Here is a 13526-nt window from a genome sequence, read left to right as displayed (position 1 = left end):
ATTCTGCTCCTAACTATTCCATTAATGTTGCACTATGTTGTGTCAGTGGAGATTTTATATGTCTTTCTTTTCTATTGTGCTAAGTTATATTTACACTGATATGTAAACTTCTACAACAAAATATTATGTAGAAAAAAATGCAACATTATTAAATCATAAGCATCAAAGATGAGTAAAAATATGACAACTTATTACATGTTATGATGATTCTAACCTTGAGAAAGAAATATAAATCAAACTTTTAGCCAGGTAAGCAACCAACACTGATGTAAAAAAACAAAAACATATTTCCCAGTCTGCCATCTATATTCAACATAGGATCTGAATAATTAAGAGGCAAGCAACCTGACACCTGACATCATGCAATAATTATTTGATATGGCATTGATATCATAAAAGCAATGATTGAATATCACCTGGTTATTACTGTAGCCATTCGAAGCCCTAGTCATTATAAGCTATATGCACCACATTTCCTTTCTTCTTAACTAAATATAAACCATGAACGAAAAAGAAACAGAATTCTGTCTTTATAAAATATATACCTGTACTTCCCTGTTCAGGCCCCAACCCACTAGTTTAAAGCATGTAGACCCTTGTCCTTTCATGTGCAGTAGGTGTATATATGGTTATGTTTCTCACTAGCTTCCAAGTTAAGGTACAGGAGGTAAGTTAGCAGGGTTTAAGGATAGGTATCAGTTTGTTAGTGGGGGTTTAAGGATAGGTATCAGTTTCACACCCGAATTTGTACTTTCACAAAACTTATGTTTATAACTGATGGACAATTTACTACTGCTGCACTCTTGCCCCACTGATAACAAAAATTTTCAGCCCCCATTGTTTTCGGCAGCATAAAAATGTTTTATAAAAACAAATATGAACAAACATCATTAGTTTTACATTAAAGTCCAATAGGATTTTAATTTCTTCACTTTCAGCAAAGCATAAGCGCATGCATGGGTACCATACATACTTGCTTATAGGTCGACCTTTTTGTACTGAAAATTTTATTTATGCAGAACAGAGGATGTTTTATAACCATGAAATACAAAATAAAATTGATAATCTTTGAGTAATGTTGGAAACTCAAGATGTTTGCAGTACACAAAAATACTGATAAGTCAAATATTTTAATCTTTCTATGCCACTATTCCCATTCAGAAATGTGTGCATGACATGTACTATGTTTATATGTTTCGTGATGGTATTCATTACACATTACTTGTATCTAGAGTTATCTGGATGTTAAAATATTATGGCTAAAGTAAATACTACTGACAGAAAAATTAAAGTGTCTGTTGATGTTGTTTACTGTGGGTATTTGCTAACATGTAGTTCTGTGCAAGTCCTAATAACCTGTATTTGTATTAATATTTGTGTTTTGCTCTATAAACACTGTTTGATGCAATAACAATTTTATTTAAGTTGTAGTTTCCTTTTCCATAAGTTTGACTTATATTTGCCATGTGATATTTCCCATGTTTTCTGCCCATGCAACATGACCTGATAAGCCTTTGATTTATAAAGGCAGCACTCACTTGTTTTCTAGTTTACACTCCTTTTCATGGAGCCGTGAACTTAGCCCAGGCATGGCATGTACTTGTTCACTGCCAAGTAGAGTTCTACATCTTCTAATGACTCTTTGACCTTTTAACTTCTAAAGGCAGCACTATCTTTATTTTCCCACATGACAACCCCTTTGATCGAATCATGGGTTTGATACTTAAGTAGTTCCAAGTAACAAAGGGTGGTCATTTGAACTCTATGATCTCAGTGCACGACTAACACATGTTCAGTTGCAACCTTTAATACATTTCACCATATAATCAAAGTGTTACTTACAACAAACCCCAAGCTCAGTCTGTACATAAGCACCAACACAGTGAAGCCATGGGAAAGGAGTCAAACAATATTTATGGTGACTGGACCATGACAATTTACTAGATGATGATGGAGGATTTCAGAAGTTAATCAGATAACGAGGCTGAATTCTTGGGCTTTTTATCGGATGACATGAGATAGTGACATTTAGAGAGTACTGTGAATTTTTAAAAATGTGGACTTAACTTTTGTTTTTCATCTCATTTTTTATTTGTAACATTTTTTATTTCATTTTTTATTTGGAAGACACAAGGAATTAAAATATTATGGGATACTGTGAATCGGGTCATTCTGAACATTGTTTATACCAGCATGTTGTTATTGTTGTTGTTGTATGGTTTAACGCCATTTTTCAGCACATGATAGGCTATACATGGCGGCCAGTATTAATGGTGGAGGAAGAACCCAGAAAAGCCCGGAAAGAACCACCGACCCACGAGAAGCTACTGGCAAGCTTTCTCACATATCCACATTAGCCGAATCTGAGACTCGAACCCATGCAGACAGAGGTGAGATGGCAGTGATCCGTAATGGAGAGTGCTTTAGACCACTCGGCCACTCGGGGCCCCCTATACCAGCATGTGACCTATAACTGAAGTAATGGATTTATCATTTAAATGGATATAAAATGTCAATATCAATCTTAATGGATTTAATCAGGACCAATTGTAAGTTGTCAATTTATTTGTGATATGTTCCACTCAATAATATAACTGTAACTGACATTAGTTAATCGTTGTTTATTTTTTTCTTTCATGTCTATCTATACTTGGTTATTTTTACAAAGTGCAACTCTGACTCCCTGGCAAGAAGTCAATATTCAGGCTAATCATGCAAATTATATCTCGACTTATAGGAAGGTAAAAAATAAATTGGTTTTTGTAGCCCTAAAATGGGGGACGGCGACTTAAATTCGTATCAATTTATAAGCGAGTATATACAATACATCACATCCAGTCATCTTTGAAACAACTCAAATCTTTTGGCAGATGGTGGTTTATCTTTTGATCATCTTCAGCCCGACACCAGAGATGTTGAAATTTAAAACTAGCTTCCAAGAAATAAAATAATGACAATAATCTACATGGTGAACTGGACACTTATTTAAAAATTCATGGCTGACAAAATATATTCCCATCAATTGAAATTCTTGGTAGGGCTACTGGAAAGTTTGCTTAAGGGTGTTACTGAAGACAAGTTTTTATCAATAAGAAGAACTACACATTTTGACAAATAAACAACTAGCAAGTAAAATAATCTCTCTTGAATATATCTCTGTTTTCACAAGGTAATTAATTTAATAATTGTGGGTACTTTCCAAATAAATTTTCTGCAAACCACCAGCACTCAAAAGAACATCTGCCACAATACAAGCTAAAGTGTGACTGCTGTCACTCTTGTGCATTCCTCAGCTTCACTTGGCCCTCAAGATCAAAGGTGTCATATAGCTACTTGTATTCTCCAGAGAGTTCGGTACCTTCCAGATAAAGTGCGCCACTCGTTATGTCAAGAGAACAGTCCAATGGATGAGGTTGTTTACTACAGCTGCATAATTACCATATATTCAACAGTAAATGATGAAAAATCATAAACTGCAGCGAATCCAAATAGACCTGGTGGTAGTGATGGGAATCAATCAGTCAGAATTTCCAAATCAATAATCAGTTCCACTTAACCAAATGATAATCTATTATAATTGGTTACTAAGTGCAAATTTTAATTCTTGCTTGTAATACAGTTATAAATTTGCTCAAGGTTTCAAAATGTTAATAAATGTACAGAAGTAACCTCTTTTAATGACATGTATACTTTAACCTGATAAAAATAATACATTTTTTTTAATTCTGCTGTTATTTTTGTTCTACAACTCTGTTAAATGAAACTTTTATGGCTGATCAGTTTTATTTAGTTGAGATATTGATGCAATCCCTCAAAACCATTTCATTCATATGTGATGTGTCTATAATTTAAAGTAGAGAAGGACATAGTTTTCTTGTTTGTCATTATTTACAAATACTACAAATGATCTTACATTTAAACTGAAACAAGTCATCAAAATTTGTTTAAATTTATAAACTAAACAATTAACAGCTTAATCATGTAATCATGACTATATATTCCTAATTATGAGAGTGTGCACCTACGGAATATGGTATGGTTTTATATTCGTAAGTTGTGAAGGGAATAAATAAAGCAGATCAACTTTAGTGGATTGGAAGCCCTATTCAGCTTACCATTCCACACAGGAGTTTTACTAACCTTTGTGTTTTGCATGCAACTAAAAGGAAATAGTCTCCCTTTACACACATTCGATTTTGGAATTTAACAATTGGTTCGCTCAACTTAGTGTTGATCAATTATAATAAAAAATGTTAACAACACTACAGGCTAGTGGGAATTCAAAATGAATATACACACAATCACATATACTAATTCTCAGGTATTAAGACTAGAACCTTTGGAGATACATAAATGCTGTATGCAACTATTGACATTTCTCTAGCCCCCTCCCCCTTGGGATATATCAAATTCTAAAACCACTGTGCACAGCTATAAAATATGCCCAGTCATATCCCAGCATCTTAAGTCTTGAATCATGTGGGAGTTGTGTGACATTTATTTTGCCAATAAGAATGTCCACATGGGCAGGAAAACATTATCCCTGCTTTTTCTTCCAAATGTGTGGATGACATTGTCGAAACTTACCTCATAATCTTTGTTGATTTGTGAAAGTGACCAGAGTTCATTGGGGACTCCCATACGGAGGTACTCTGTCTGCGTATCATACATATTCCAGCCATAACTTTTGGGCATGTCATTGGATTCTGATGTGTGGAATGCATGGAGAGACTCTATGCTTGCTGGAAACAAACACAAACCAGAATGTGCCAGAAAAATATATCAAACATACAAAGTACAAACAACAAAGTAACAAAGTAAATTGTGGTCCAGCACATATCTCAAGTTTCCCAGTTATTTACAATTACTTTAAGTTTTGACTTACTGCTAATTGTTGGCTGTGTTGATATGGAATCATCATGCAGCTTTATCATACAATACAGCACTCCAGGTATTTTCAATGGGAAGCTGGGATGTAAAATAATCTTAATGTACTGAGCATTGATTAGGCTCAAATTCTGGCAACATATTTGCTTGTATTATGTTAGAATTGGATAATATCATTTTTCTCTTTGATATTTATGAAATGAAAAGTGTTATCACCCAACAGAGAGACTATATGAAAAAAGGATAAAAAAATATACAATTTTTAAGTTGAAACAAGACTTGTCCATGAACTATGAATTGGTTGATTTTCATGGGTACCAATATTTGTACATGTATTTTCTTTAAATGCTGATGACATTTGTGCACAAAATCAAACAAATATAAGTGAATTCATAGTAGTACAATTATTTTTCGCAATATATGACTTAATGTTTAAAAAAATTGTTCCTATGTCTTGAACAGCTTTCTACAAGTTGATGCCAGATTTAAACTTAAAAACATCTAATCCTCCAATGACCAAAAGACCACAAACTTGATGTTCCAAAGACATGACCCAGGAACCTCATTCTAATCCTAATATGACATATGTTGACACTCTATAATCACATGTACCAATTCTCACACGGCTTGGTCTCGTAACTGGAAACTATCTCAAATAAATGCAAAACAACCTCAACCCACTAACTCCACTGCAAAGGACGAATCCGAAATTCTAAAATTATTGTGCACAAAATCCACAGACTGCAAAGAGTCAAATCTAAAGGTGTGAGGTCACCATCTTCAGCCTTGAAGGAAGATTTGTGCGACATTACATTGCATGCATGGGCAGCATTACATAATCATCCCTTTTGTGTTCTATAATTAAATAAGCCATGCTATGTATTATTAATCATTTTCTTTCTGACATGATCCCCAAAATAAACGTGATACAATGATCACTTGTCAGCATTAGGGCTGCTATCAGTGGTAGCATCAACATTAACTTTTGCACTGAATCTAAGACTTTTCTTGCTACGCGAGGCCTATTTTCCACAGGTAATATACTGTATTTAGCATAAAACATTCCATGGCAAGACACTGTTTAACGTAAGACGATCACTGGCCAGATACATGTTTTTAGAAGAAAACTTTCAAAAGGAAAGATACTTTGTTTAGTGTCAGTCATTCACAGATTTTAGTGTTTAGCATAAGACAGTCACAGGTAAAGATACTATACTTAGCATAAGACAGTCATAGACAAAGATGCTGTGCTTTGCATAAGACTGTCACATGCGAAGATCCTGTGCTTAGCACAAGACAGTCACAGGCCAGACACTGTGCTTAGCAAAAGACAGTCACAGGCCAGATACTGTGCTTAGCAAAATACATTTTCTGGCCAGATACTGTGCTTAGCATAAGACAGTCACAGGCCAGATACTGTGCTTAGCATAAGACAGTCACAGGCAAAGATACTGTGCTTAGCATAAGACAGTCATAAGCAAAGATACTGTGCTTAGCAAAAGACAGTCACAGGCCAGATATTGTGCTTAGCATAAGACAATCACAGGCAAAGATACTGTGCTTAGCATAAGACTGTCACATGCGAAGATACTGTGCTTAGGACAAGACAGTCACAGGTCAGACACTGTGCTTAGCAAAAGACAGTCACAGGCCAGATACTGTGCTTAGCAAAATACATTTTCAGGCCAGATACTGTGCTTAGCATAAGACAGTCACAGGCAAAGACAATGTGCTTAGCATAAGACTGTTACAGCTGAAGATACTGTGCTTAGCATAACACAGTCACAGGCAAAGATACTGTGCTTAGCATAAGACAGTCACAGGCCAGATACTGTGCTTAGCATAAGATTGTCACAGGCAAAAATACTGTGCTTAGCAAAAGACAGTCACAGGCAAAGATAATGTGCTTAGCATAAGACTGTCACAGGCAAAAATACTGCGCTTAGCAAAAGACAGTCACAGGCAAAGATACTGTGCTTAGCATAAGACTGTCACAGACCAGATACTGTGCTTAGCATAAGACTGTCACAGGCCATATACTTTGTTTAAAAGAAAGCTCACATAGGCATGAAACTTTGTTTAGTTAGAGGAGAATGCTGTGTTTAGCAACTTACACAGGCAAGATGCTGTGTTTAGCAGAACACTTTCACAAGCAAGATACTGTGTGTATCAGAACACATTCACAGGCAAGACACTGTATTTATCAGAACACTTTCACATGAAGACAGTGCTTTGTAAAATGCTTTCTTGGGGAAGATCACATTTTTCTGATAAACTTTACTCCCACTACATTTTCTGAAATTTACAGTTAAAATCAATGAAGTGTTATTCTGTCCAAAATTACTGGCTGCATTGCCTTGAAAGAGAATGGATTACTGGTATTGTGACATCTCTGTAAAACAAGCCTACTGGCTGCTTACTTACAAATGCATAGATTACATGGTCATTAAAAGTAAAAAATTTAGTACTTGAGCAGTATGAGGTCACAAGTAGTGTTGAAAAACAAAAAGTACTTTCTTTTCTTCTTCCATTATTACTGAAATGAAGAAGGAAATTAACTGGGAATCTCCAATTAGAATCTGTCAAACCCAAAACTATTATGAAAAAAAGCTTTCCAAACACCAAAGGCATTGGTCTTTTTTGCTTTGTATAATGCAATCACATCATAAGTCCTTCACTGACGTATGGATCTGACATATTGTTTAGGCAATCTTTAAGGGGAAATATAATGAAAGAGAGAGAAAAATGCTAAAAAATGTGTTATCACCTTTAATAGGGTAAGAAACCTGAATTACATACGCATCATTATTAAACCCTGCTCACTATATTTTATGATAGTGAAATAAGAACAACAAATATCAAAACATGCCAAAAATATTACGTTATAGGATAACCATTGAACCAGGTGGTATTGCTCAAGTACACTTTTAATTTTGAAGTTTTATTGTTAACCATTATTTTCTCAGGGTGGCTTATCTAAAAAATACATATTAGAAAATATGCCATGAGCATGCCTCTGCATTATAATTTGTAGTATTGTTATAATTTTTTGGTTTTATTTTTCTAGATTTCCCAATAGGCATGTACATGCAGCATTAGTTTTATTTCAATTTCTGAATTTTTTTATTCAATGTCCGTGTCATAACCTATTATAAATTCACTATGAAATGTTCTCTGTTTGCAAGTTCGTCGCTAAAGTTGTACATCATTCCTGCATATATATCAGGTACAGGTGAAATCTGACAACTTTTGTATCAGTCATACTTCTCAACACAATTATTTGAAAATGATACAACATGAATTATGATGACAATAAATAGGGGTTTTCAGGTATGGAGGTTTCAAATGTCAGACACCTCCACATCAAACCTTAATAGAGAATTCTACAGGCAAAACCATTTGTTAAGCAGAATAATTTCAGTAATAAGATACTGTGTTTAGCAGAACAATTTAGCAGGGAAGATACTGTGTTTAGCAGAACACTTTAACAGGGAAGATACTGTGTTTAGCAGAACAATTTAACAGGGAAGATACTGTGTTTAGCAGAACACTTTAACAGGGAAGATACTGTGTTTAGCAGAACAATTTAACAGGGAAGATACTGTGTTTAGCAGAACACTTTAACAGGGAAGATAATGTGTTTAGCAGAACAATTTAACAGGGAAGATACTGTGTTTAGCAGAACAATTTAACAGGGAAGATACTGTGTTTAGCAGAACACTTTCACTGAGAAGATCCTCAGTTTACCAAACTACTGTCACAAGTAAAATACCCAGCTCTGCTGAACATTCTTTGCCAAGAAATTGTGTTGAGCTAAACAAAATATGTCATTTATTTGATAACCTGTAAAAAATGTAGCATGGAATATGCTGGACAAACACTTCATCAAGTTTCTAAGAGAATGAATAATCATCACTTTCATATAAAAAATTATAGAGATCCTCAGTTTTCCTCTAATATTTCAACACACTTTAACACCAATAATCACTCTCTACTCGATTTTCCTTTCATGCCAATAGATATTGTGCATGGTGACATGAATAGACTCATAAAAGAAATTTATTGGATTCATAAGTTAGATAATTTGTATCCTAATGGTCTTAATGCCAATGCACTATATACAACTTTTGAATTTTTTTCTTCTTTTACATGGATATACTGTATATCCTTTATAACAATATAATTATATGTATGACTGTCTCTATTTTATTTTATTATTCTACTGATTCGGGTTTTTTATATAAAATTGTTATGACGCATATCATTTATGACGTTATGTAATGACGTAATTGTTATTTTAAAGTAAAAGATGTCATCCATTTTCTTTCAAAACATTTTGTGCCTGAAGAAGCATAAATGCGAAACTAATTGCACAGAATTTTCAGCATTTGTGTTGTTTTTATCACAATTCTAATGTTTTTCAGAGTAAAACACTGGTGGAGGACATCTCTATCTTTCATCACATGACTGGTGACACACAGAAACTCCCCTGATTTCCAGCATCAATCAAGAATTCTTTCACAAAAATTTCAGATACACATAAATTGAAACACACTCATATCCTAAAACACAAACAGCAAGTGAAGTTAGTGTACCTCAAACAGGACATTTTGCACTGACTGGCCTAGCAATAGGTACAAATTATAAAGACAGGTTGGGGGGGAACTTAACTGGAATTTGTTTTCTTTTTTCTAAGATGCACACGCTCGTTATTATTTATCAACAGAAAATAAATTGAAGATCTAAGCTGAATCAATGTCAGTTTTACTGCCTTGTTTATTCACAGTATCAAGAGTCGTTTTTAATTTTTGACCTGTTCACATTCTGTAATATTGTACAAGCTATCATCACTACACAATCTGGATGCTGCATACTGTGATTACTTCAATGGTTTCAACCACAATTATCTGAAAGCTTTAAGTTTACACTGAATTTTTCAGCATTAACTTACTTTTTACATTCAATCTTAGGATATACAAAAATTTAATGGGTGTTTTGCCATTTCAAAGTTGCACATTCATAGTACACCATGTAAATTTTTAATTTTTCATTTAGGAATTTGAGAAATATAATCCTGAATCATGCATTGTGTTAAATAGAAAAATTCCACTCAAGGGAATACAATGGTCTTATCCCACACTAATGGATATAAAGGTTTCTATTACCACTTTGCTTTATTTATGACCTTTCAAGGTAAATGTTTACATACTTGGTCTGGAAAGTTCCTGGAGGGATAGGTAAATGTCATGGCAGTCTCTCTCCCTTGGGATGACAAATGTGATGCACATGAAGTTCTTACAGTGGATCTGAAGTGGACAGCCTCCTGTTGTGATTGGCAGCTTCTCAATAGTGCCCATATGCATGTGGAGAATCTGCACAGAAACAAGAAGTATTGATCAAGATCTGGGCTCTAGGTCACAAAACCGTCTGAAAACAAATACTGTCTAAGACTAAAACCTCAACCATAAAAATCAAATATGTGTACTTGGCTTCCCTCAAAATCATCACAGTTCAGGATGTACATTGGTGGTGCATGCAATATGAAACATTCCAAGACCAAAACATCCTTCAGAGTGAAGAAATGAAGATCGAGAACTTGGACATTTTTCAACATTAAAGTTAAAACATATAATTAAAATAATGAACATTACATTAATGCAGTTTAATAAATCACATTTGATCCAAAGGAACAATACCTGGGTTTGAGTTTACACTCAAGTTTAGGAGTTTTTTAGTAGAGTCAGTGCCTGTCTTCTTTACACATTTATAAGTTTCAATGTGTATACCGAGTGGTCTAAAGCGCTTATCATTAAGGATCATTGCCATCTCACTTCTGTCTGTGTGGGTTTGCATCTCAGGTTCAGCCAATGTGGGTATGTGAGAAAGCCCGCCAGTAGTTTCTTGTGGGTCAGTGGTTCTTTCCGGGGTTTTCCCGGGTACTTCCTCCTCCATTTATACTGGCCACAATGTATAGTCTATCCTGTGCTGAAAATGGCATTAAACCCTACAACAACAACAATAACAACAAACTTTGCATAAATTCCAACTAGTGTGCAGGAAAGCAGATATCCCTATGCTCCATGTTTTGTTCCAAACACCCACCGCACCCAAAATGTGAGACCCTGGGGCAAATTCCAATATGCATATCTGAATATTTAAAAACAAATACCCTTGGAAGAAAAACTATTCATGGCTTGACATATGCAAAAAGCACAGCCATTCCTATGCTACTACAATAATTTAATACATTTCAATGACATTTCCAGGAACAGAAAGGTCACATTTTTATTTCCTCCCGTGTTTTCTTTTCAAGGACTATGAAAGCCCTATTTATTTATCAATTTATTAATTTTCTGGTTGCCATCAATCCACAAATTCTGATGATTCCAATGGATGCTGCAAATAACCAATCATTTTACAAGTCACAAGTGGATAGTTGCAATTTCACCTATGTCAAGTTTGTTTACGAGACCACGTGAAAAGAAGAATTGATAAGTAATTTATAAGATACAATATACAACAAATTTATGCTTGAATTAGAATGTTTTTAATTGTTTTTCAAAGAAGCTGATAAAGCAATAAGTAACAGCTGTTTTACTTTATAGTAGATCAGCATCATGGGTGTAGACATGAAAAGGCTTTATATCAGGCTGTTTTAAATTCTGTCAAATTCTGAATAGCAGTTTTTAAAGAGACAGGTGTAGAAAGATGGTAATTCAAGCCCACCATCCCTGTTAAGTGCTGGCCTTCCGTGTTCTATTCATATTTCAATTTCCTCCTTCATCTTCTTTTGTCACGTACTGTCCTCTGATGTGATGACCTTTGTCAGATTGGGAAATATGACAGTGAAGTCTCCTCATATAACAATCACATGACTATTGTAAGGCAGTGTGATATTACCGAAAGTTGTGAATTCTAAGATATTTATGCTCTGAGCAAGGAAAAATTCTAATATTCGTGAATTATGAGTAAGGAAAAATTATAATATTCATGAATTATGAGAAAAGAAAAATTCTAATATTCATGAATCATGAGTAAGGAAAAATTCTAATCATGAATTATGAGTAAGGAAAAATTCTAATATTCATGAATTATGAGTAAGGAAAAATTCTAATAGTCATGAATTTTGAGTAAGGAAAAATTCTAATATTCTTGAATAATGAGTAAGGAAAAATTATAATCATGAATCATGAGTAAGGAAAAATTCTAATATTCATGAATCATGAGTAAATAATTCTTTTACAGTTTTCTGCAGGCACTTAAATGTTTTTTTTTCTTTCTTCTATTTTATACGCAATGCAACCACACTGATAGTGGACTGGCATCATTTGTTAAAAATGGGAAGACCTAAATGCCTAAATGCTTTCTGCCAGGATTAGTTGAAACCTGTGGACTGTTTTTGTGTGGAATTGTTGATAGATTAATCAGACATCATAAGAAGTCTTTTATTGAAAACCCCATGTTGATACAACCATGCATTTAGGATGAGTAGCAATAACAAGATGTTCAAGATGGCCACTGTGATAGCCATACTGATTTCTAAGCAGCATCATTTTCCTTTAGGACCAATTGCCATCATAATCAGATTTGCTGAAAGCTCAGGTTGATATGACTTTCCATTCAGAAGGAGTAGCAATAACAGACTTTCTAGATGGCTGCCATAATGGGCAACACATCAGTGCAATTTTCATTTATGACCAGCTAGACATCATAAGAAGTCTTTAATGAATACCCAATGTTGTTATTACCATCCATTCTGAAGGAGTAACAATAAAATGATTTTGAAGATGGCTGCTGTGGTAGCCATACTGGACATCCAAGAAGCACTATTTTTATTTAGGGATAAATGTGTAAGGAAAGTTTCATTGCAATCCTTCAAGAAGCTTAGAATGGGTGGTGATAACAAAACTTGTGCTAATGGACAGTGAATAACGGCCATCTTATAATGGCCGGTCTATGAGCAGTAGAACTAGAACAATGACCTGAAAAGAGTTACCTATTTCAACAGACAAATATATGTTTTTAATGTTGCAATCTGAAATATTGCAACTACTGAGTACATCAGTGCATGAGGATTATGTAAAATAATACAGCATTTAATAAAGGTGGTTATCTTTTAAAATAGACCGCTTTAGAACTAATAATGCTAATTCCAACACAAAAAGTAAACAAAATTCTATTACTCTCCACTAGTGCTCTCAGTTCATCTAGCACCTCAGCTCATAACCATCACAATCAACCACTAACTGTGCTATCCTGTAATGATGTCACAATTATTGTCAAAATGAACATGACTGTTGGTGACATGACTCCAAAAGAGGTACCTATTTAAAAAAAATATGAACACCTCAGTTTTTTTCAACACTGTAAACACTAGACAAAATGGATTCACATTAGTATTAAATGTCAAATAATTGTTGTAAGAATAAGTTATCCGCACATGGAGTGGATTAATTCCATGACTGTCTATTGTAGAAATTACAATGTTCTGGAAATTCCCCCTCCTGTATATTTTAAAAAAAGTAGGGGGAATTTATAAATATTGGAGGGATCTTATGAAAACAAAAGGGTTGAGATTGAAACAATCATATTTGATTCTTAGGTATTTGCATAATTTCTCATCCATATTTTTTTATAGA

The 13526-nt window shown here is 34.3% G+C and overlaps 1 protein-coding gene across 2 annotated transcripts in view; it reads right to left on the bottom strand.

Moving 5' to 3' along the window:
• Positions 1 to 13526, bottom strand: part of LOC149796937 (phosphatidylinositol-3,5-bisphosphate 3-phosphatase MTMR6-like) — a 117155-nt gene that overhangs the window by 51018 nt on the left and 52611 nt on the right. For both annotated transcript variants that reach the window (XM_089961616.1, XM_089961617.1), the window contains exons 3-4: positions 10097 to 10259; positions 4588 to 4742 (exon numbers count right to left, since the gene is read on the bottom strand). In XM_089961616.1, the coding sequence (XP_089817742.1) occupies positions 4588 to 4742; positions 10097 to 10259 (318 nt within the window). The remainder of the gene's footprint in view (positions 1 to 4587; positions 4743 to 10096; positions 10260 to 13526) is intronic.

This window comes from Sinohyriopsis cumingii, chromosome 6 (genome assembly GCF_028554795.1).
Source record: "Sinohyriopsis cumingii isolate HCF-2022 chromosome 6, ASM2855479v2, whole genome shotgun sequence".
Classification (NCBI taxonomy): Eukaryota; Metazoa; Mollusca; class Bivalvia; order Unionida; family Unionidae; genus Sinohyriopsis; species Sinohyriopsis cumingii.
The sequence above is the reverse complement of the archived record's forward strand: the minus strand, read 5'-3'. Positions and strand labels throughout refer to the sequence as shown.